General features: G+C 36.7%; 3 protein-coding genes across 8 annotated transcripts in view; 1 reads left to right on the top strand and 2 right to left on the bottom strand.

Moving 5' to 3' along the window:
* TADA2B (transcriptional adaptor 2B) lies at positions 1 to 13,896 on the bottom strand. Its single transcript, XM_026672555.2, has 2 exons — positions 13,528 to 13,896; positions 1 to 1,759 (listed from the first exon to the last, which is right to left on the bottom strand). Exons 1-2 carry the CDS (start codon positions 13,795 to 13,797, stop codon positions 767 to 769), a joined length of 1,263 nt encoding a protein of 420 aa, XP_026528340.1. The 5' UTR covers positions 13,798 to 13,896; the 3' UTR covers positions 1 to 766.
* Positions 13,897 to 13,912: 16 nt separating this feature from the next.
* Positions 13,913 to 18,198, top strand: CFAP184 (cilia and flagella associated protein 184). The gene is made up of 2 exons (XM_026672470.2): positions 13,913 to 15,219; positions 17,323 to 18,198. Exons 1-2 carry the CDS (start codon positions 14,122 to 14,124, stop codon positions 17,866 to 17,868), a joined length of 1,644 nt encoding a protein of 547 aa, XP_026528255.1. The 5' UTR covers positions 13,913 to 14,121; the 3' UTR covers positions 17,869 to 18,198.
* Positions 18,199 to 22,858: 4,660 nt separating this feature from the next.
* KIAA0232 (KIAA0232 ortholog) overlaps positions 22,859 to 25,509 on the bottom strand; it is a 71,292-nt gene continuing 68,641 nt past the window's right edge. For all 6 annotated transcript variants that reach the window (XR_015748758.1, XM_026672561.2, XM_026672556.2 and 3 more), the window contains one exon: positions 22,859 to 25,352. Coding sequence is in view for 5 of the 6 variants with exons in the window: in XM_026672561.2 (XP_026528346.2) it covers positions 25,173 to 25,352 (180 nt within the window). In the remaining variant the exon portion in view is untranslated. The remainder of the gene's footprint in view (positions 25,353 to 25,509) is intronic.

The following is a 25,509-nucleotide window of genomic DNA, read 5'->3' as shown; positions in this document are numbered from 1 at the left end:
TTTTTCAGTTGATACTTATATTTAAATAAAACCACACAAAGATTCTTCCTTTCATTTTTGTATAGAAGTGAAACATTAGTACATACATTAAAGCAGTTCATCACCACTGTTTTACAATCAGAGTGCCTGTTATTTGCTGAAAATCATTTTCAATGATTCTATACAAGCTAGGTTGTGGAGCTAGTCCACGGGTTTTAATCATGTGGTGTGCTGTGTAAAACCATTTTATAATATTCAGTTTTGCATTCTCTGCTTTAGTGGCAATATATCAGGATGCCTTGGCTTGTGAAAAAATGTAACCAACATTTACAATATGAAATAGTAATTTGTGTTTAAGTTCATTATCCAAGATTTAGTTGGACACATAAGCAGTCCGATCTGATGGTCTTGTTTAACAATAAATACTATTCAGTGTAGTGGGGCATACTTCCAAGCAAATATGTGAAGATTAACAACTTTAAACCAGTATGTCTAAAATACAAGTTTGTGCAGCAGAGGTAGAGTTCGGTAAGTATTTTCAGAGTTTCACATCTCACTTCTGATACACTGGTAAAACAAACCACTTCACTCATAGCGTGCGGTTTTAAGGTAACATGTAAAGTGGTTCATAAAATAAGATCTAACGTACATGATCCATTACAGAAAAATCCAGTTGTTGAGTGAGTTTTTTACAAGATCTTGGATGTTTTAAAAAAGCTGGTAACTAGATCAGTGGCGAATGTTGGTTCCTCTGTTGATACTGATGCGATTTCAAAGTAGTCAAGATTTAAGAAGCATCCCTGGATATCCAACCACTTTCTGTCAAAAAATTCAAAATCCTTTTTTTTAGTATCTTATCCAAGTAACTAGGAAGGCGACTTTTTGAGGGGATGCCCTGCCTTTTTTGGAGATGATCTTTAATAATTATAGTCTTCACAGTCACATAGCGTGCTGGACTCAGATTAATAGAGTTACAAAGTACTTTCTCTCGGTCAGATAACAGTTCAAAGCCAGGAAGATTTTCAATTGCAGAGAATTCTCCATCTTTACCCTCCTCCTTTCCTCTTTTAGAAGTACCAATGTTTTTATTTTCTTTCCTTTTCTCTCGTTTGTGTCTAGCTGCTTCATATTCTGCAGACTCTTCCATTTTCGTTATACCATTTCGGCGATAACGCTGAAGTTCTCTTATTTTTGTTCGAAGCACCTTTTCCTTGTGCAGATTTTCAAAGAAATCATCAAATTCTTTGCAAGACATAAACTGGTAAAGAGACCTCAATTTTAACCTGAGTTCTTTTTCTTCTTTTGTAGTTTTGCGTTTTGAAGGTTTTTCTTTATCTCTTCTATCCTTGCCTAAAAATGCAGGAACCAAGTTGTAGTCACGAGCAATATTTTTTCGCCGCTGCCTCTCTTTCAGTTTTCTTACATACATATCCACATGAGCTCTTTTTAATTCTATTTCCACATCGTCGTCATCATAATTAACTGACAGGCCACTAATTAGAGTCTCAGCATCTTGATCATACTCAATCTCATAATCATCTCGAAGTGGCATGTATCCAAGCTGTTGTTGTTCAGCCACTGATATATCTAAAGGTGGCAGAGGCATGGTAAGACTAGGAGAAAGTGGACCACCAGTCGGGCAGGTATGATCAGTCACTCTATTAGGAATACTATCAGGAATGCAGGCTTTCCCAAGATTTCCATGTATATACATGCTCACATAGTGTTCCATAACTTCTTGAGGTGTTCGTGATGCTCCAACATGAGTAGCCATATCTTCCTACAATAAAGAAAAGCAATTTTTGAAGTATCTGTCTCAAGAACACGCATGTGCTAGATATAGATATAACTATTACGTTTGTCACGACCCAACATTTCACATTGTTTTAAATACAGCCAATGACTATGAATTTCAAAATACTAGTGCTTGTTCATATATATTTAAGTTCACTGGAAAACAGAGAAGGTTCTAAACAAGGAATTTTATGTAAAACTTTCCCCATAAATTCACTTTTTGCTAATCGTGTTTAATTAAGTATTTTCATAGATCTAGTTTTTTAAAATAGGGCTATGCGGTGCTTGAGTGAAAAAGATGCTTTGAATCATGTATAGAATGCATCGTAACTGTCAGCAACACCTAAACATGCTTTACCTGAATCTGTTGCAGCTGCAAATGGAAGTCACAACCCAAAGAAAAAGCAGTTTTAAGAAGATGCTGGCACATACTATAAGAATGATGCTGAAGCACATTTTCTCCCATAGCTCAGGAGCATTAAAAAAACTTTATCAAAAATTCCCAAATGAATTGAAATGTTCTCAAAAAAGCCAATCTTAAAATACAAAGTTTTAATTTTATGCCTGATTAAAAAAAGATACTAAGTAGAGTCAGAAGAAATGACCCAAGGAAAACCAATCTCCTGTCCTGCAATCTCTATATGTGACTAATTTTATTCTGGAGCATCCATTAAATACCAGAGCTCGTCTTGGAAGGAGGAAGGATTGTTTTCCTTCTGGTTCTATTAACAGAGATGAGTATGATGATGAATTAAAATATGCAGGAAGAAAATGCCATAAGGCAATAATAATATAAATGCTATAAAAACTATATCTTGTATATATTTAGCAGAGATGATAGATATTCCTATCAACATGCTATTATAATACACTTCAATATAAACAATTTATAAGCAATAAGATGTGTGATGTTCTAAGTTCAACGTTTTACATTTAAAAAAAAAAATCTAATTTTAGAATGCATATGTATGCCTATGTATGTAAAGGAGTCCCTACAGATTTTACTCTGTTAGGCATTGCTAACTATAGGGGGTGGTTTTGATTTACGACACACACACACACACACACACATAATATATATAAAATAACAAGCTTGATTGGCATAAGGAATACCAGCAATACTGGTCAATTCTTATTCGGATTAGCTATAATGAAAAACATGTTTTTAAACCCAGCAAAGGTCCTTAAAACAAGGCAAACTTACAATTAACAATCAAATTACAATATCAGCAGTATGTTCAAAATATAAAATCTTAAGCATAAACCAAGTTACCACTTCACATTAAATCACATTAAAACTTTAGTTTTATTAATACTATCATTATTTTAGTAATACTGAGAAGTGTTGTGGCTTAGTGATGAAGACGCTTGTGTCCCACTTGGAAGGTTGAGAATTAATCCTAGAACAGTGCAGATATTATCTCCTAGAGCACAAAGAAAAAATATCTACTGTGAACTCAGCATGGTGTCAGGAAGGGCATCCAGCCAATAAATGCTCAGCTCCATCTAGTCATCCCAACTTTATTTGGAGTACTTTTAAAAAATGTTATGTTGCCCTTCAGAAATAAGATTACTGTAACTTTTATAGGAGTACCATTAATCTTAAATGTTGATCTTAAGTATAGCAGAGAAAGTGTTATAGCATGTGTTCACTATAAAAAAAAATTACAGATGCAAAATTTACCTGAGGACCTCATAGGGTCAATTGGATGTTATGGAACCAATTTTTAAAAAATATCACAGTCCCAATTCACTTAAAGATCCTTTATATTGGCTGTGTGAACTACCTCTGATCTTCTGTTTAAAAGTTATTTTTACTAGTTAATTAACCACATTATTGCCTAGCAGAATGTACAAAACTCAGTTTATGTTATAAATTTATTGTTTGGAATGCTCATTCAGATTCGTAAAATTGGATTAATAGAGTAAACCTGGATTAAGTTAACCAAGAAACAGCATCAGGTATGATGTCACCCATTTACAGGAAGCCAGCTCAAGAAACAGATAAAGCAGAGATTTTAGAAATGCTGATTTATTTTTTTAACATATACTACAAATCTTGAAAGCATGTCAAAAACCAGTTAAGGGGCAGTTAAGCCCCTTTTCTAAGGACTAAAAAGCAGGACTGTTCTGAGTCCTTTCCTCACATTTCTCACATCCACGGGCTAAGAAACTGTTTCACAAATTCCACTTTATTCTCAAGGACAGAATTAAATTCTGGTACAGGTAGTCCCCAACTTATGACTATAATAGAGCCTGCCCCATCACGGTCATAAGTTGTGACAGTTGTAAAACAGATTGGTACATGACTGATTCAATTCTACAATCAGTTTTGCAGTAGTTGTTAAAACAAATCAATGGTTTACTATGAGCATGGTTTTGCAAAAAAACATAGGTACCGTATATGCCGGCGTATAAGACGACCCGGCGTATAAGACGACCCCCCAACATTTCCACTCAAAATATAGTTTGTTATATACTCGCCCCCTCTTCCGCACGCCTTCCACTTTTGCACTTTTTTTTTTTTTTGAGGCACTTTTGTCTACCGTGGAAAGCGAATCCCGTGAAGCCGAAAGGAGCAGCCAGCCTTCTCCCAGCTCCCAAGGAAGCGAGGCTCGCACCGCCCGGACTCCGCTGAGGTATCCGGCTGGGGCTGTCAGGAGTTGTTACCGCTGGCGCGGCTCTGCGCTCAGTCCCGTTGCCTCGGGAAGGGAAAGGCAAAAGGAAGAGCGCGGCAGTGCTTTGCAATGGCAGCAGCGGCTCCTGGTTTTGCCTTTCCCTTCCCGAGGCAACGCGGGACTGGAGCGCGGAGCCGCGCCAGCGGTAACAACTCCTGACAGCCCCAGCCGGATACCTCAGCGGAGCTCGGGCGGTGCGAGCCTCGCTTCCTTGGGAGCTGGGAGAAGGCTGGCTGCTCCTTGGGCTTCACGGGATCGTTCCACAGTGCGCAAAGTGCCTCAGCCGCTGGCAGCCGCAGTGCTTCCCAATTACTATTTGCCGGCGTATAAGATGACCCGGCATATAAGACGACCCCCCCAATTGGAGGCATCTTTTTCAGGGCAAAAAAGTCATCTTATACGCCGGCAAATACGGTACTTGTTTTGGGCAAAATCATCGTAAAACATGGTCGTGTGACTGCAAATGGCTGTAAATACAGCCATGTTGCTGAATGCATAAAGATATGTCACATGACCATTTGGGGGGAGGGCAACCACTGGAACTTTGAATCTCAGTCATAAGTAGCCCCAAATAGGTCATAACTTTGAATGATAACTAAATGACTAGTCGAAAGTCAAGGACTCTGATAATATAGTAAATAGCTCCAAGTGAACAAGTGCTCCTCAGAGTTGATAGTTTTGAAAGCACTAAATGTTTTTCCAACATTTTAATGGCAAACTTATTACAATTTATTTTTTATTTTTTAACAAACTTTATTCAGTTTTTCACATTAAAAACAAAAATCTCTTTAGTGGACAATGTTTCTGGGTCATCACCTTTACATACAAATATGACAGCAATTATACATTGATAATATACATACTTAATTCTATTATTACCTTTTCCATTCCAAATTTTCAGTAAGGAGAGAAACAAACACATTAATTCTAGCTTCTTTCATTAATCTCAATCGAAACATGTTTGTTTCATTTCTATTATTTCAAATAAAATCCTTTAATCTTTATTTTAAAAATAAAGATAAACAATATGTGTTTGAATAATAATAATAATAATAATAATAATAATAATAATAATAATAATAATTAATAATAGGTTGCCAATGTCTCTCCTTGCTTTTAATAGTCTATATTAACTTATTAATTTAGTTGGTTCTTTAGTGTGTCATATTCCCTTTCCATTACACATTCTTTTTATAAATTCTAGATTAATACAAATTTTAACACTAAAAAAAAAAGTATAGGTTTCCCCCTTTTACTGTTTTGAGTGTGACACCTCAATGATTAAAATATACCTTTATTCCCTCATCTTGATTCCCAATAAACCATTATTTTTAAGAAGTTACAATAATAATCATTACATCTTTTCACTTGGATTCCGCAGCATATTTCCCCCCCCTAATTTTTAATAAGAGTTATCAGTATCTATATTATCCTATTTTCTAAATATTTTTAATTGCAGAAATATTCTTATTACCCCTTGTCACCCTGCAGAATCCCCTTTTTAATTCATCAACCATTATCTCTGAAAAACCAATTTCTTTTCAACATTTTACTATTTCCGTATTTCTTTATTTCATGCACCTGTTTCTTACTGCTTCTCCTCCCCCTCTTTTCCCCATATCTTTTCTCATTACAGTTTATATCCCTCTCTTTCTTAATATCTTCCTTTCCCCTTTTCTGCTGGGTCTTTCTGCCTTTCCTGACTTCACAGGTATTCCTCCTTTTGATTGCCTTCTTAAATCTCAACTTTTTAACCTTCTTTCCCCACTTCTTTGTACTGTTCTTTGTGTTAATTGTCTATTTAAAATGTCTTCTCCTTGAATCGACTCCTCCTCCTCTGAAGTTCTTTCTTGTTCTTCAATCGCCATTTCCATTTTTTCTAACACAAAGTGATTCGCCTCTTTCCTGTTGTAATTCTCTCATATTTTTAAGTTCCATTTTTAATTCCCGAAGAGATATCATCATTACACACTTATATTTTTTTATCGTTAAAGTCCACCAAAAAACACACACAACACTTTTACTTTCCTTCTTTCTTCTTTCAATTTTCTAAAGTTCTCAGTTATTCCAGCCCAGGGTCTATACCAAAAACATCAATCAATCCCACAGTCAGTCTTTCCTTGCTTTTTTCTTTCTTCTGGTTCTGCTTTCACTTTGTTTCAATATTTCTTTAATGTTATATCCACACAAGTTCATTCAGAAACAGGATGCTTTCCTTTTTTGTCAAAACGTGGCACTCTCCATTATACAATGTCTTCACCTTTTTCCCCTATTTTTTTATTTAGGGTTTTTCGAACCTCAATATTCCAGCACAGTCCAGTCTCCAATTTGTAAACTTTATTATTATTATTTCTGACAATCTTAAGTCCAGCTTTATTTTATGCCTGTTTATTCTCAAAATATTTTAGTCCAATTTAATTAAATCTTTAGTTCCAGCTTCTTCCTTTCCCAGTTCGAAGCTCCGCTTAGATGTCAAAAATATATATTTTTTTTTCCTGTCCCTTTATAATTTCGCTGCTCACTTTTCTTTTCTTAAAAATTCCATGTTAACTTAATCCCGGGGTACTTTTGTTTAGTTGTATTGCCCAGTTGTCCTGGTTCAGATGTTATCCACCTCTTTCTTCCCTCCTGCACAAATCTTAATCCAGCTGAGTCCTTTTCTTCGGGGTGGCCATTTTAAACCACCACTGCAGTTGTCTTCGGGGGGAAAAAGACCAAGCCTGGGGGGGGAGATGCATTTCCCCTCAACCTGGCTTGCGGCTTCCCCTTACTCCACCGCCCCTCCAAGGCAGCTTCAGCCCCTAATCGTAATGATCGGGGCTCCAATGAAAGAGCACGGACCATAGCCACAGAGAGTCACGATCTACGGTCTGTCAGTGAGGAGGTTCCGCCTTCTTCCTCCTTACAATTTATTTTCAACAACAGAGTTAAAACTCAAGAGAAAAAGCATTTGAGTACTTGCCACATTATTGGGTAACCAAGTGTGTAGAAATAACAGTCAGTTATTTGTGAAGGGCATTGCACTGATTCCCCTGCCAACAATACTGAACAAGTCAAGCCATGATCAAAACATCAAAAACATCTGCTAGGGAAGGCTATCCCGTCTAGTTTACATGGATGATCTGGAACTACATGGATAAAAAGTGGCATAGAATCGCTGCTTGACACTGTATATATAGCCAAAATACTGCAGTGGAGTTTGGATTGGAGAAATGTGCCCCCCCTTACCATCAACTGGAAAAATAGTGAAAACAGAAGAAATCAAGATGCCTTATGGAGCTCATCCTTTCAAGATGGCTGCTGCACAACAGCTGCTCATTTTACCGCCAAAGCTGATTCTTTGGCAATGCTGCTCCCTGATTTTGAATGGGAGTAAGGAATGACCCAGGCTTTTGGACAATCATGGACCAGATGGGAAGTGGGGGAATCTTAATTACAATTCCTTCTGGAAGCGATCAGGGTTACTGAATGACAGTGGGTATATACACCTTCCTGTCGGCAATTTTGTTTTCTAAGCTTGCCAGAGAACTAATTTTCACTTTTTTCATCTATGGTTTTATTTTGCTTTTTGTTTCAAAAGTTGATTAGTGATGATTTACACTGTGTGCACAATTATTAGGTAAGTTGTATTTTGAAGGATTAATTTTATTATTAAACAACTACAGTACTCTTGATCAATCAAAAATGTTAATAAACCTCGAACCTGAACTTTTAAGAAAATAAAGGTGAGGTTTAGGCTTTCTTGCGAGAATATGTGCACAATTATTGGGCAACTATAAGTGTGCAGTTATTATGCAACTAAATAAAATAACATTTTCCTCTCACTCGTTTATTTGCCTCTGTTAAAGAATGATAACCGAAAATGTACATTTTGACATTTCAAAACAAAAAATCGGTGACCAATATAGTCACCATTCTTTTCAATAAGAGTCATAAGCCTTCCATTCATGGAGTCTGTCAGTTTCTTGATCTGTTGATCAACTTTTTGTGCAGCAGTAACCACAGCCTCCCAGACACTGTTCAGAGAGGTGTACTGTTTTCCTTAACCGTAAATCTCCCATTTAAGAAGGGCCCACAAGTTCTCAATAGGTTTAGGTCAGGTGAGGAAGTCATTATTTCATCTTGAAGGCCTTTACTGGCTAGCCATGCAGTGGAGTACTTTGATGCATGTGATGGAGCATTATCCTGCATAAAAATCATGGTTTTCTTGAAAGATTTTTTCCTCTACCACTGTTTGAAGAAAGTGTCTTCTAAAAACTGGCAGTAGGTTTGGGAATTGATTTTGAGTCCATTTTCAACCCCAAAAGGTCCAACTAGCCCATCATTAATAATACCAGCCCATACCAGTACCTCACCTTCACCTTGCTGGAGTCTTAAGTCCAAGTGTAGCTCTGTGCCTGTTACTGATCCAGCCATGGGCCCATCCATCTGGTCCATCAAAAGTCACTCTCATCAGTCCATAAAACTTTTGAAAAATCTGTATTCAGATATTTCTTGCCCCAGTCTTGCAGTTTCATCTTATGTATCTTGTTCAGTGGTGGTTGGGTTTCAGCCTTCCTTACTTTGGCCATGTCTCTGAGCACTGAACACCTTGTACTTCTGGGCACTCCAGGTAGGTTGCAGATCTGGAATATGCAGTTCTAGATTTCTTCTCAAATCTTTTGGCAATAAATGTACGTCTTTTTTTTTCAACACCTTTCTTGCGACCCTGTTGACTATTTTCAAAAAAACATTTGATGGTTCTATGATCATGCCCCAATATCTTGGCAATTTCAAGAATGCTGAATCCCTCTAAAAGACGTTTTACAATTTTTTACTTTTCAGTGTCAGTTAAATCTCTTTTTTTTAGCTCATTTTGCCTGGGAAAAAGAAGCTACCTAATAATTATGTACACCTTGATATAAGGTGTTGATCTCCTTAGGCCACACTCTCCCTCATTACACAAATACATATCACCTGATATGCTTATATCCACTAAGCATTCAAGTTTATTCAGCTTGGAGATGGAAAATATACATAAAAACGATATGATCAAAATACTCATTTGCCTAATAATCGTGCACAGTGTATTTCAACCTCTTGCTAGACTCTTAATTTCTTTTTCTTTCTTTTTGATATATGTTATTCTGGATAACTTATATTCCCTTCACAAGGAAGCATGGCAGCATTTGGGGGATATGCAAAGAGTTTTTAGACTCTCACCACTGGATCTCTACTTTTTGAATCTGCAAAATATCTGGAATTTATTTTTATTAAATTTTCTTATATTCTTGGATTGAAATATAGAAGAAAACATACTTTCTTTGTTCTTTGTTCCCTGATCAAGTTTCACAGATTAAAATGGCTGAACAGTGCCTGAAACCTATAAAACTTATGAAAGGAGAGCAGGGGAATATGCAGCTATTAGATGTATTTCTCTTTTAAAATTAATGAGACAATAATAATTTTGCAAAATATGTTAGTGCATGGAATTTTGATTAGAGATACACAAAAGGATTTTGATCCAGTTCCAGACCAAAAAGGCATTCTCACGGGAATTAACAAAGTGGATTTCATCTGTTGCTCTGAAGTTTAAGTCTGCATATTCCGACAATATCAGGAACTGGTAAACACTTCTATCTGGGTTTTGATTGGAAGATAGGCTTTTTCTAGAAACTGAATCTATTATACTTAAGTAAACAAAAATTGATAAGAGATGGCATTAAGATAGTCGATCCAGGACAAATTATAATTTGGGATGATTTGGGATAGATAGTAAACTTTCTACAAGTGGATTACAATAACAGTTTGTTAACAGAGGGTTCTGAAACTTTGGATTTTTTTAGTATTATTATTATTCTTCCTGTTAACTACTTTGTTATTAATATAATATATAGAAGACAGGTCAATAATTTGCAAATGGATTTAATAATTTGAAGAGGTCTTGTTTTGCAAGGGGTGGGAATTAATGCTGTTATAATATATTAATCAGTATGCAACTAGAGGGGATAATATATATATATGGTTGTTTTGATGCATCTTTATAATGTTTTGATTGTTTTGTGTTTTTTGTCCTTTTTTCTTTTTGGTCTTTTTATGTATGATGTATGTATGTATGTATGTATGTATGTATGTAACATCAAAAGCCTGGATGAAAATCATTATAAATATCTAGGCATCCTTCAAGTCGACAACATCAAGCACACAAAGTCAAAAAGTGAATACATTGTCCTAAAGGTGCTTTTTCAAGAGGCAACTAGACTTCACTTTTTCCCCAGAAAATCCAGAAAAAGCACCTTTGGAACAACCATGACCTGTATGACAGAGAATCTCCATATATAAGTGAATATATTATGCAAGTGAAGATCTTAAAGTCCAAATTCAGTGGAGGAAATTCAATTAACACCTGGGCAATTCCAGTCATTAGTTACACAGCTGGAATAGTGAATTGGATTCAAGAAGAACTAAAAGCCCTAGATAGCAAGACCAGAAAAATAATGACAATGAATCATGCCCTTCCTCCTTGCAGTGACATTGACAGACTCTACCTACCATATAATATAGCTGGGCATGGAATGCTGCAAGTACACCAGACAGTTGAAGAAGAAAAAAGGGCATTGGAAGAATATCTGAAGGACAGTGAAGAAGATGCACTGAAGCTAGTACACCATGAAGGTCTACTGAGTACTGGAGGAACCAAACTGGCCTACAAGAAAAACAAAATGAAGAATAGAAAAGAGATCTGGCAAAACAAAGTATTACATAGCCAGTGGTTGTTGTTTTTTTATAAAAAAACAAACCAATCAGGCAAAGCAAAAAATAATCAAGATCTGGCAGTGTCTAAGAGTAGGAAAATTGAAGACAGAGGAACTACTTCTGCATTCACAAGACCAAGCCTTAAGAACAAACACATACAAACCTGACTTGAGAAGATAGCAACAGGCAGCAAATGCCATCTCTGCAACCTGAAAAATATATGGACCACCTACTGGTAGTTGGCTACCGCAAGATGATCCCACAGACTGACTACAAACAATCACATGACAAATTAGCAATAATGGTGTACTGGAATATCTGCAAGAAATACCATTTATCTTCAAAATGAAGGGGCTAAAGTACTCATGGACTTTAGATTTGAAAGAGAGAATCACCTGCCACATAACATCCCAGACTTAACAATTGTTGACAAAATAGTCAACAAAGCCTGGATACTGGACATGGCAATATCTGGAAACAGCAGAACAGAAGAGAAAGAACTAGAGAAAATCACAAAATAAAAAGATTTGTAAAAAGAAGCAGAACAACTGTGGCAAAATAAAACAAAGATAGTACCAATAGTAATGGGTACAATCCCAAAAACTTCTGGAGCACCATTTGAAGGTTGTTAGCATTGACAAATCACCAACAATCAATTCCAAAGACAACTTACATCATGCAACAATACGTTTAATGCTATAAACCACATCCTAGGTCAGTAATGGGGACCTTGTGGTGTGCTGAAAGCACCCACGCGCCGGCACCCACAATGCAATGTGCCCCCCACACATGCACGCACAACGCCCCTCCCTTCCCTGCAATGCGCATGTGCATGCCTCCCACCTGATTTTCAGCCCATTTGAGGCAGTTTTTGCCCTCCTGAAGGCTTGAGGGAAGCCTCTGCAGCCTCAGGAGGCCGAAAAACGGAGGGCCTCTGGAGCCTGGGGGAGACCATTTTTGCCCTCGGGAGACTGAAAACGGGCCCATTTCGACACTTCTGGTTATTTCCAGAATGCCCGTTTTTTGGTTTCCCAAGGCTGCAGAGGCTTCCCTGGAGCTTCCAGGAGGGCGAAAACAGCCTCAAACAGGCCCAAAATCAGCTGGGAGGTACACACATGCACAGTGCAGGTAAGTTTGGCTGGGGCTCGTGTGTCCGCACAAATGGCTCTGTGTGCCACCTGTGCATGCCATAGGTTCACCATCACGTTCCTAAGTCCTTAAGTCGATAAATAAAAATGATAAATCCAGTCTAAACATCTGCCTTGATTGCAATGAACCATTTAATAATAAAGCATCTATATTCCAAATCATTTAAGGCCACCTAAAGTCATGCAACCAGTTCCAGATGATCTATGATGTAATTCCATTTCAGCAGTCTAAAGACTGGCAGATGCAATGAAAGACTGAAATCCTGACAAACACCTATTACATGGATGGTTATAGAACATTGTATTTTGATTTAAAATGTTCATTTTTACATGGTTCAGTTTCTGAAGTATCTCATCTACTCAGTGTATTTCTATACACCTCAAATAATTTAAATAGTACTGCAGTCAAGATCGCCTTAATTTCAAATCTTTCATAAAATTATATGTTTGTTTAGTTACAACTTCCAGGTGTATTTTAGCATAATTTTGGTTTTTAAGGGTTTTTGGGTATTGAAAAGTTTTGGGTAATGAAAAGTCTGCAAGAAAACAAGCAAGCACAGAAAGCACCAAGGACCTCTCCAAGTTTGAACCGGATAAAATGTATTCCCATTATATCAAGGACTCTCCAGGACATGTGAACATATGATTTGGGGTGTTTATTGTAAGTTTTTGGAAGCAGATATTTTAATCTCTTCTTGCACCATGAAGGTGAGTGCCATGTACACAGCTTTGGGCAAGACAAGGTACATTCCCTTTACTTTTTAGGACAGTTGGCGAAACACGTTTGTATGGTTTTGGGTTATCCAAATGTTTGTGGCAGCATTTTGAACATATAGATTATTCACCATATTTTTGTACAATTATTTTTATTCTATGGAATTACCGGGTAGCTTGAAAGGCATCAGTCTGATTACAGAGATATGATACAGATGAATTTAGCTTAATTTTAAATTCAACAATACATAAAATTGAGGTTTATATTCACTCTATTGCTGGACTTGTGTTTTGAATGTTGACCAGAGTAAGTCTTTAGCGTTGCCCAGATACGTCCAGCCATTCCTTTTCCCCATGCTAAACAAGGGCCCAGCTCCATCAACAACAATCATGCTATTAAAAAGGAGCCGCTATGGGAACAGAATTTCCCCGACGCAGAAGGACAGGGCCGGCTGACAAACCAGCCTGGAACTTCTCACCCAGTTGCCGAAGCCGAACTGCTCGATAGCATCCAGTAAGAGTTGCTCCTCGCGGCTGCTCCAGCCACCCTCGGCCTCGGCACCCCAGAGAGTGAAACGCCCACCATCTACCAGCTGGTAGCCATGCCAGCGCCTATGCGGGCCAATTTCGGCGCCCGCTGAGAAGCATTCGGGGCAAAGCTCGATGTCAGCACATTCGGTGCAGCGGAAACGAAGCGAGCTGACCTCAGCCAAGCAATACACGCAATACTTTTTCCCTAGTTCCGCCATCTTGCTTTGCCCGCCGCCTGCCCCCCCCCCCTCTCCTCGGAGGTAAAAAGAGCAGCAAAGGTTTGACGTCCAAGTTTGCGACAGGGCCCAACTCCCGCCCACGAATCGAGGCAGAACTTTGTGGGTGTGTCCCAGGCAGAAATAGCCAATCGACTTCGAAATTTGTTATGCTCTTCCACGCGCAATTTCCAATCACGCCTCGCTTCTCTTAATTTCTTCTCATTGGTTAACAAAAGGAACTTTTGTTGCCTTAGCGACGGAGCAAAGCGATTTGTTTACGGGGGGGGAGGAGGAGGAGAGGAGAGAGGCCGGCGGTTGGATGCTATGGAAGAGATAGCGGAGGTGGCGGAGGAGATCTCTACTCCAACAGGCCAAAATGTCGAGGAGGCCGTTGTCCCGATTTCCCCGGAACCAGAGAAGTCGCCCGCGGATGCGGAGACACCCGAGGCCGCGAAGAGTTCCCCTGCTGCAGAGCCGCCGACACCGACTCAGGAAGGAGCGGGAGACGAGGGGACCGCGGGAGCGAAGCCCCAACGGACCACCGAAGAGCCGCCGCCAGCATTAGAAGGAGCGGAGAAGGAGCCTGCCGGGGAGGAGCAAGCGGAGCTCTCCACCTCGAGCGAAGGTCCAGGAGGAGCCGAGGCCCCGAAGGATGGCGGGGAGGAGGGCAAGAGGAGCCCCGCGGAGGTTCCTTCTCTGGAGAAACTGGAAGAAGAGAGCGGGTTGCCGGAGGTTGCCTCCAGGTTATCGTTCCTCCGCCTCCTGCCCACCAGCGCCTCCTTCGAGGAGGGCGAGCCGGCGGAGCCGTCTCCATTGCAGGTGGCCGTGGAACTGGACCGCAGGATCAGCCACAGCCTGTGGGAGCTGGAGCAGAGGCGCGTAAGCAGCCGCTCCTTAGTTGTGGGTGGCAGCCCGGAGAGCGACGAAGGCGCGGTGGAAAGAGAGACGGAGGAGCAGAGGGAGCTGCGCGCGGCCGAGGAGCAGCGGCGGCGAACCGAACTCATGGAGCAGTACCGGCAGCTGCTGGCCGAGCGAGGCCGCCTCCGCAGCTACAACACGAAGCTGCAGGGCAAACTGGCCGAGCTCTTGAACAAGGCCAAGGGCAAGGATCGCGTCCGAGAACTTGAGCACCACATCTCGGACTGGGAGCAGCGCTACAGCCGCTACCTGGCCATGTTAGCGAAGTTGCGGAGCCAGCAGGCGGAGGAGACGGCTTGGTACCAGAAGGAGATCGATACTCTCCAGTGGTCCTGCGATCAGAAATTGACCCAGGTGGAGAGTGAATGGAAGACCTACCAGGCGGTCAAGAAGGAAGTAGCTGTCTATACTATGGGGAGGAGGCTGGGAGGTAGGCAAGCTGCCATCAAGGAAGTGGACAAGATCCAAGCTAAAGAACAAAGCAAGGAAAGGGAGATGACAGAGGTGAGCCCTGCATAGAGGAAGGGTGTTAAATGCCCTATGGAAACAGTCTGCTGTTGGGATAATTGCATTAATTAATGTTAAGATGTGGCAGTCTCTTTTTCTACATCTTTCAGTTGAAGTCTTTGAGACTTTGAGACACTGAACAGGCATATGTTACCTCATAACTGTAAGACCTATTATGGGCACCAAATTCATGATTAGGAGGAATTAAAACTGGTAAAATTTAAAATTTAATTCACACAAAAAGCAAAGTTAATCCAAACCAAAGCATTACCTCAATCGTACGGCCAGCCTTGCAAATACACCTGTAAAATTCCTAACTTGCAAAGTAAGTGAACGTTTATAATAGCAGAAATTGTAATTTTTCAGCTGCAGATATACAGCCTAGGTTAGTACTTGTGCTACTAACAGTAACAGGATGATGAAGAATAATTAGTTCTCTTTTAGCTTGTGAAGTTTCTTATTAGGATTTTTGTAAAAGAACTGCTTACCTGGATAAGTTTCAGTTTGTCCTTCTATATTCAATCTTTCACTGGCTTAACTGATGAAAAAGCAGTGAGGCAAGGATAAACACCCCAAACTTAAGAATTATATTGAATGTTAACAAAATCTACTATTCTATTCTCATTGTAGCCAGGAATATAATGGTCAGGGACTGTACCACAAAACTTTTGAAAGTCCAAGTAAATAATATCTGCTGGATCATCTCAGGTTCCTTATTTGTCTGCACAATATCAGCTTCTAAATCAGAAGTAGGAAACATTGGGGAACTAGAGGTCATTCTTATAGGGCCTCAGTAGGCAGAAAATTATGCTATACATCATGAATGTTTGTCTTACCTCTTTTCATGTTCCTTACCTGGAAATATCAGATAAAGCTATTGTTTCTGCTCTGTTTTCTATAGTAGACTTTGGAAATTACTTTGCTTCTCTGCAATTTCCTTATATTTCCTTATTCTAGAATTGCCTCCCAGAGTTGGTGAGTAGTGCTTCTTGAAGGTGTGACATCACTGATTTTCTCAAACAGGTGTATTAGTTATAAAATGTTTATTGAGCCTAATTTAATGTGCTATCTATAATGTCGTTTTTTTATAGGCTAGTATTTACAACCATGTATTCACTTGAACTGCATTATATTCCAGAGTCATTGGTATAGATGACAAATGTTTGCTCAAAAGAAAATAGCTGAATGAGCTATTAAAGCACTTAATTATAAAATCATTGATTCATAAAGATAATGCCCTTGATTTGGTATAGTCTAAAATTCAAGTATAGGGAATAACCACGTTTGAATTCTTAAAGGTTTTAGTAGTTGTAAACAGATGGGATGATCCACATATTGGATGGTGCTCAAGACTGTTAACAATATAATTCATCAGATGTCATATGCTTTATGCCACCCAGCATCATCAACAATAATTCGTTCACATGACAGAGATTGGCCTAATGTCCAAATACTAAAACAACCATAAAGAAATCTGCCTCTGCATTCTCATCAAACATGTCTCTGATAGTGGCAGGTTGCAAATAAGGCCCTGGACGTCCAGTTTAAAGTTATGTCCAGTATCACTATCTAAAAATAAGTAGCATGATGAACTTGTGATTCCTCATTTTGAAAATATATAGTTTTGTTGGCTTATCATATCAGGACGGTGTTTCACAAGTGATCATAAGGGAAAAATTATCTATCAAGGCCAATTCTGTTCAACTCAATTGGACTCATTTTTAGATAGTTGGGATGCGACTAAAATCTGAGGCAAATTCTATTAAAATCAAAGATACATCTGTGATAGTGTTATTGAAAGCTAAATCTAAAATTCCATGCGCTTTTAGGGGTAAGTCAGTGGGGCTTATCTGAAAGCATGGACAGAATTGCCCTGTAACTTAACAGAGACCAGAAAGAGTTTTTCTCTTTAATTGACTGCAGAGGTATTTGAAAACCATTCCTGAAGACTTTTCAGAACTATTATCCAAATCTCTGATTTAGAGAATGACTAATGAAAGGCTATGTTCTCATGGTATGCCAACTGTATTTCAAATTATTATTGCTCCAACATAAAACAATTATTTGATGGTGTCATTACACCGGTTTTTATCGTTTTAGGTACGTCTTGAAAATATAAAATTGAAACACAGGATCCAAAAACTTGATGCAAGTCTAAAAGCCCAAGAAGAACTGGCAGAAGGCTTACATTTAATAGACTTTGAGCAGCTGAAGATAGAAAACCAGACCTACAATGAAAAGATTGAAGAGCGTAATGAAGAACTTCAGAAACTCCGGAGAAAGGTCACCAATACAGTACAAGTCCTATCTCAAGTAAAAGAAAAACTGCAATTTGTGGAAGCAGAGAATCAAGGCCAGAAAGCTCAGCTAATAGCAGTGGAGACCCTAGTAGCGCAAAACAGAGATATATTAACAAGGACAAAGCAGGTTCGTGATAGATTGAGAATAGACAATCAGAGGCTTCAGCAGAAATGTGGTTTACTTGGAAATACATTGTTATTGAGGGACTTTGAGGAGAAAGTGGATGCTGCTGAGATACTGAAAAAGAAATTGGAAATATTGAAGCGTCATCATGCTGGATTGTCCCTTACTTGCAATGGAATCAAGAAGAAAATCAAAGGGGCAAAATCTTTTCTGCCATTCTAAATGTCTTTAGTAAACAGAACAAAGTAATATATGAAAAAAAAAAATCAAATAAAACATACTGGTGCCTTTAGAATATATTCCAGCAAGGTGTGGTTTGAGCCTCAAATCCAAATAACCATCATGAGTGCTTATATAAGCAGGATAGGATATCATTTTAATAATAATAAATTCATAAATACCGTTAATTTATAATTGACAGTAAAAGTATACAAAGCTAAACTTGTAACAGAATGTTAATTCAATTTTTAATGTAAAAATAGACTATAAGCAAATGTTGGCAATTATTAATGAAAAAGCATAATAAAATTCTAAAGTGCTTAACCTCCATTGGATAAATTTGCCTTTTTGTTTTTAATTAGCTCTAATGGGTAACTTATCTTCATTTTTCCTTGACTCTTTTATAGTATCAAAATTATTCTAATAAATTAAAAAAAATCTTACATATCAACATCTTTTGAAACAATTTATTATGTTTCTTTTCTCAATAAAGATTACTCTCAACCCTCTTTAAAAAAAACAAACCTGTCCTTAAATGTGTATTTGTGGGAAGTGGGAGATGACAGGTGCTCAAGGGAATTGTGATAAGACAAAAGGACTTTGAAGGTTTTGGAACAGATATGCTTGTTTCTCTTGGAGAACATTCTGAAGAGCCCAAGTTTTTCCCCACTACACAAGGAATCTATACGTTGAAACAATGCAATAACATTTGCCAGCTTGTCTGCTTTGAGTTTTAAGTAATTCGGTGCATTGCAACTGGATTTAGTCTGTATTTCTTATTGGTTTTAGGATGAATTGTATGCATGTTTTTAAAGAAAGCTGTACTTTTTGTAGCTTTTCCCATCAAATTTACTATATAGTTTTTAACCAACCCATTTTCCCTCAGTATTTCAACATCATTAGAAATGTACATATATGAAAAATTTGTCATAGACTCTAGAAGAACAAACTCATGATGAAGAAGGAAATTTCATGTTTTCAGACTGAACTTGAAAAAAATACTCTTAATTTATTCTCCTAAATTATTAATAAAACAAACATTATGAAAGAACCAATTAATTCTTACAATTGCAGAGGGAGATATCTTAATTTTTGGAGGTATTAATAGATTGATTGAATGAATGAACGAACAAACAATCATTCAATCAATTTGTTTGGCTGCCTATCTCACCAAATGACTCTGAGTGGTGAACAAAATTTAAAAACGAAAAACAATACAAAATTTAAAGTACAAAGCCAAGAATAGATTACCTATATTAACCAATGTCATGAATACATTCAAGGCTTCAGGCTTGGGCAAAAGCTAGGTATTTAAGAACTTTCAAAAAGTCAGAGGGAATATGTTCCATAAGGCAGGTGCCAAGGCTTACATGTGATCAAGGCCCTGCCAACCGGCACTCCTTAGCTAACAAGACCAGAAGCATGCCTATTCAGTTTGGTATAGTGGTTAAGGTGCTGACTTACGAATCAGGAAACTCTGAATTCTAGTCCCACTTTAGGTATGAAAGTGGGCTGGGTGACTTTGAGCCAGCCATTTTCAGTCCAACCCACCTCACAGTTCTTGTTATGGAGAAATTAGGAGGAGGAGAAAGTACTGTATTAGGTATGTTCATCATCTTGAGTTATTTATAAAGCAATAAAAATGGGATAAAAATCAGATGGACAGAAAAACTGAGGTGAGTTATTTCTATTTGGGATGGAACCAAACATGCTTTATTTTTAATAATGTACTATTTTCAAATTAAATTATTTATTAGTTAAGTCCAGAAAACACTGAAGAATAGCTGAATAGGATGTTATTTCCAAGATATATAGATCAACAAAAATATGTCTTTAATCATTCCATAACTTACGATAAAACTAAAGAGGCAATTTAAAAATTTAAAGCTCTGGGATACCATGGCATTTCTGCAATATACCAGAAGACTTTCCAAGTAACTGTAGTTAAAACTATTATTCAAGTCATAAAAGAGATTCAGGAACACTTTTAGCTATAAATTAAAAGATTTTGATTTGTCCATAGACATACAACCTAATTTCTTTACTAAATGTAGATTATAAACTTTTGAAGGCAATGCTCAAAAACAATGATTTTTAAATTGAAATCAAACTGGACTTGTTCTGAAGAGATGTTGGAGACAACATCAGACACATCATGTTACTGATTAAATAACATCAACAAAAAAGTGGCTAAAATCTTTGTTTATACAGAAAACATATGACAATCTAGGATGGTCTTTTATGTTTGCATTAAAAAGATGTAGTGTCCCCACCCCCAAGGGAATAGAGAGTATAAGGACAAAACACCAAGTAAATGGCTATTTATCACTACCATGCATTATGCAAAAGGGAAAGACATTATTGTCCCCCCTTCCCCTTTTTTATTGGCATTACTACTGACAATGAAAATATGTCAAGAAAATAAAACTTCTGAAATTACATGCAAATGAAATTATACTCACAGTCACAACACTCAATATTGTCAATAGCATATATATTGGCATAATTGTGACTAACAAAGAAAAACAATACCTGCATACAGTAATGGTTTTAAGACTTCTGAAAAAAAATTAAATACTTAATAAAATGATTTATTTAAAAATAATTATTTAAACAGCTGGAAAAAAAATGGCAGTTGTTTCAGGAGAGGAAAATTTCTTGAATTGCAATTATCAAACGTTTATTTTTTTTACCAGAACTTTCTTTTCCAAATGATTCCAATACATATTGAAAATGTGATTTGTCGAGTGGCATAATGAACAATATATAGTCCAATAAACTTAAAACAAGGATTAAATTTAATGTTTTACAGGTGTTGAAAAATGAATTAATTTTCTATTGTTTACATTTTGTTAGTGCTTAATAAACATCGTATTGTCTTGGTTATATTTGCTTAACAGTACAGATAACATTCTTAATCTCCACCCCTTTTTTCCAACTACTGGTAGAATAAGTTCCATGTTTGATAATATTCTGTATCTTTCTGTTTAATCTTCAGTTTAAGTCTGTCCATTTCTGCACAATCCAGTATCTTCCTAATTATCTCTTTGTCTCATGGTATTTCTTCATTTTTCCAATATTGTGCAAATATAATCTTTGCTGCTGTTAATACATGAAATATTAAATATATATTTTGTTTAACAAATTTTTCTAATGCTATACCTAATAGAAAAAGTTCCGGTTTAAAATCTACATGTTTTCCTATCATCTTTTCTAACCATTTATGTATTTTTGCCCATTTTTTTTTTTTTGCTTTAACAGAAGTCCACCATGTTTGGTAGGTAATATGTGCCCGTTTTTTGGTTACATTTCCAACATTTGCTAGACATATTTTTAAACATTTTAGCTAACCTAGCAGGTGGTAAGTGCCATCTATAAAACATTTTGTTTTCTTTATAAGAAGTTACCTTTGTTAATTTATAGTTTCTTTCCCACAAGTTTTGCCATTTCTCTAATTCTATATTATACTAAAAAATTTTGCCCACTATATCATTGTGTTTCCTCCATTTTCCAATTTAGTAAAAAAATATATCTTAGTTTTCAACAATATCTGATGGAAGTCGGTCTGTCCTTTATAGAAGTCATACATTTTCATATATTTATCATATCTAGATATCTGTAATTGGGCCACTGTGATAATTTAAAACTCTGGTCTTCAAGCTCTTGCTTAGATTTTAATTTCCCCTCAGTGTCCAAAATGTCTTTATATGTCACAACTTTTTCAAACTTCACCAGATTTGGATATGTAAATGCTTCCATCGTTGAGAGCCATTCTGGGATTCTCAAATACATTTTATTTTCCCCCCCGTACAAATAATAGTGAGTTTCTTATGATTTTGAAAGTATATGAATTTTATTCTTCTCATACCATAAGAAAGCATACAATCCCAGTTGTAGATCATGTCCTTCTAAATATTACAGTCTCTTGTGCCTGAGGGTTATCCATTTTTTTAGCCGTGTTATAACACATGCTTGGTAATATAAAAGCCAATCTGGTAGTCCAAATCCTCCATTTTCTTGAGTTATCACGAGCATAAGATATGTGCATTTGGAAGTAAAGGAAATAAAAGGAACTTATTTAGTAACATAACCAAACAGCATCTAATTATGCAGCAACACTAGCCATTCACACTAGCTAGTGTACTTTCAAGTATCACCTGCCAAGTCAGCACTTGCAACTATTTCTCTTTTCTGTCTGAAGATGAGAGTTAAGGGAATTTCTTTGAGGGATACCAACATAATTGTTTATATTATTCATAAATAGAAACTGATACTCACAAGATTTTTTTAAGATGCTCAATTTAGTGTAAGAAGAGATGACATGAAATTAGCAAGTATTATTTTTATGCTCATTTTGGACTGCTTTGTAATTGATACATATAAACTGCTATGATTCAATATGAGACAATAGAGGACTTTCACTGAACATACACTATAGCGAAAGTTTGATTTTACAAACCAGTTGGGAGTAAAGGTTGTCTGTTAAAAATGAATTTAACTGATGTGATTTATATTACTTGCACCAATTTACATAACCTGCATAGTTAATTTAATTGTACAACTTGTATCTTGTCATGCAAATGACTTAAATGGATATATATTATACAGTTACACAAATAACAAATGGGAGGAGAAAAATACATAGAAAAGAAAAAAACAGAAAACCTTTTAAAAAGTGAAAAAAATGTGACAAAAAAGAAAAAAACACATTTTTCCAAGTACTTCGTGTCGTTTGTTTTTTTGACAATGTATATATTTCTATTATAATTATCTTTATATTTTGCTCTATTTTCTTAATTATGATTTTAAAAACAATTAAAATGAATTTAAAAATTAGGGAGGTGTTGAAAAACCAAAAATAAACATTTTATTTACTTAATCTGAAGGCAACTAAAAAGTCCATAAAATTGAGGCTTGCCGTACTGTACAAAGTTCTCTATTTGTATTGTGCTATTTAAGAAGGAATTTTACATATTGAACAAAGACAACACAATTTAATTATTCTTTTATTTTTATTTTTTTAATTTGGTGTTAAGTAACTCCACAAAAAAACAAATTCAGTTACTCTGATGTATGTGAAATCAGAACAATACACCACTTGAAGCGAAAAGGTAGAAACAAGTTCAGCCCAGGAATGAAAAACTGATACTTCAGTGCTATGGATATGCAATGTGCTTCATACCACAGTGCATTTCAGCATTTCCACTTTTAAATTATCCTTGCAGAAAACAGAAACACGAACCCACGCATCCACTTTCTCACTGGAAAGCTTCAGAATTTTACCCATTCAGTTATGAAACAAATAAATATTATTTGTTATTGCCCACACATGAAACATACATGTTTTCAAAGGTGTTAGAATATTGAATCATAATAAAATGAACCATCCTTTCACTGAGATGAAAGTCCAAATAAGTTGACTTTTTGAAGTGTGGGTTCTTCCCTCCCCAAATATTCCCATTTGTCTTTTCATAATTCTAACAATACTTCTTTACATTAATCACTAGGATTTATCAGTTTTGATCTTTTTGCTTTTATACTGACAATAATATCCTTAGTGCATGTGCCTATATAACATTTTAAAGGAAGCTCCAGAAGAAAGTAAATATTTAAACACATATCCAAAATTTCAAATAAGGAAAAAAACACTGTAAAGATTTGTAGTATGAATGCTAAAATAAAGTAGCTTAAAAGCCATTATTAATGTTATTAATATTTCCCTGGAAGGTACAAACCAAGCCAACGGAGTTGAAGTTTCAACTGAAAAGATGATATACAACCCGTACAAGGAGTTGGAACTCTAGATCTTAAATCTTGTACTATGAATTAAGAAAGGCAAAAACCTTCATTCAATTCAATTAAGCTCACTAGCACAGAATAAAAATTTAAAGCCAGTTCAGCTTACCATTTCAAAGAACTATAATTGTTAAAGAGTTTCTTGCCTATTAAAATTAATGGCTTAGCATTTTTCAAGTCAACAGTAAACTTTCTGTTCTTTCTGGTACATGCTGCTATTGTATAGTTTTAAATTTTTAAAACTATGAAATGGTATAAACCAATATTGCTCCTCCTGACTCTTATGAGTTGCATAATACATTAGTAGCACAGGGAATTGATAGTCTTGCACAGTTACATTTTGACAGATGCATTGACTATGTTAAAATAAACGTTAAGAGCAAGTCACATAAAGCAACAATCACTACTGCAATCACACATGTAAATCATGTTCCCACTCCCTCCCACAACACACAACTTACTCCTAACATTCTCTCAGGACACAAGGTTAGCTACAAATTTTACTAAATTACAGCTATAATAGTAGCTAACGGCAGGAGCCATTGGATTTATTCTGAGTGATATACTAATCCTCTGCATAAAAAATATTAAACATTGACTCTTAAGATTTCTTTTGTTGTTCAGGCCAACTATATGAAGCTTATTACAAAGTTCACTGTTCCATAATTTCCTGACAATGCAATCCAAGTACACTTACAAGTATGAAGTAAGTGTGCTTAGTTCAGGCTGTAGTGTCACTTGTTGAACCATCTACTTTTCAACACTGAGTCCTGAAAAAGGAGAAATACTAAGCCCTGAAAACAAGAGGGGGAAAGGGGGAATGATCATTTTTCTTCCTCCTCCTCCCTGCAAAAATGAGCAGCTTTTTTAGTTAGCAAGAAGGTAACAAACAATTGTTCCAACTCGGTTTGTTTCTATGCATGTTAGGAGAAGAGATCCTAGAATTGAAAGTACAGTTTCTGAAAGTCTCTAAAGCACAGCCCTAGTATTTCTACTCCCAAGTTATAAGATCTTAAAAGACAGGACAAGCCATACATGCTTTCCTCTCACATTCAGAAAGGCACTGATAGATTACAGTGTTAAGTATTTATCTCCCAAATCTTAAAAGCCTAAATGTGCTAAAAGATAAAATCTCTGAATAGTTGTAGACAGTGCAATGCTAGTAGGATAGTAATACTGATACAGCTGCAGTTGAAAATAAAAATAACTGCAACTAGGATGCAAAAGAGCAGTGATACTACTAAGACAATCACATGCACATCCATTCTTGATTTGACAACACAATCTACTCTAAGTCCAAATAGCCAAGGAGCTAATATTTTGGAGAAAAGGGGGGAAAAAGCTTCTAGTGGGACCCCACTATTAAAAATAAAATACCAAGAAGAGAAAGATAAATACACTTCTGAATCCATTATATGAAGGAAGAACTCAATTTGTTTTGGAGTTACAATCCTTCTGGAAGAGTTTGCCACCTCATGTTATTCTTCAAGCCATCCTTTTATCCTATAATTTTATAAGTGAGTTCGAGAAAAAAGCTCCTCTTCACAAGGATCTGTCCAACCATTTCCACCTTCTGATGCTGCATCTTCAGAACTGCAACTGTCACTGGAGTATAACTTCTTTCTAAAGCCATTTGATTTTATTTCAGAATCTCTAGGATCTGTACACCTTGCTTCATGTATGGAAGAAACCTACGGGATTACATTTTAAAACATTATACATTATAATATTGTAAAAGGAGAATTAAAACTCTTAAAAAATCAAAATTGTTCACATTTTCATATTGCAATTTTAAAAAAAATGGATTCAAATTTATCGTATGCAGATTTCTGTGGCAGTCGAGAAAAG

This window comes from Notechis scutatus, chromosome 3 (assembly GCF_049901735.1).
Source record: "Notechis scutatus isolate UNSWTSFEM ecotype Mainland chromosome 3, rNotScu1.2, whole genome shotgun sequence".
Taxonomy (NCBI): Eukaryota; Metazoa; Chordata; class Lepidosauria; order Squamata; family Elapidae; genus Notechis; species Notechis scutatus.
This window is presented reverse-complemented; position numbering and strand designations above follow the sequence as displayed.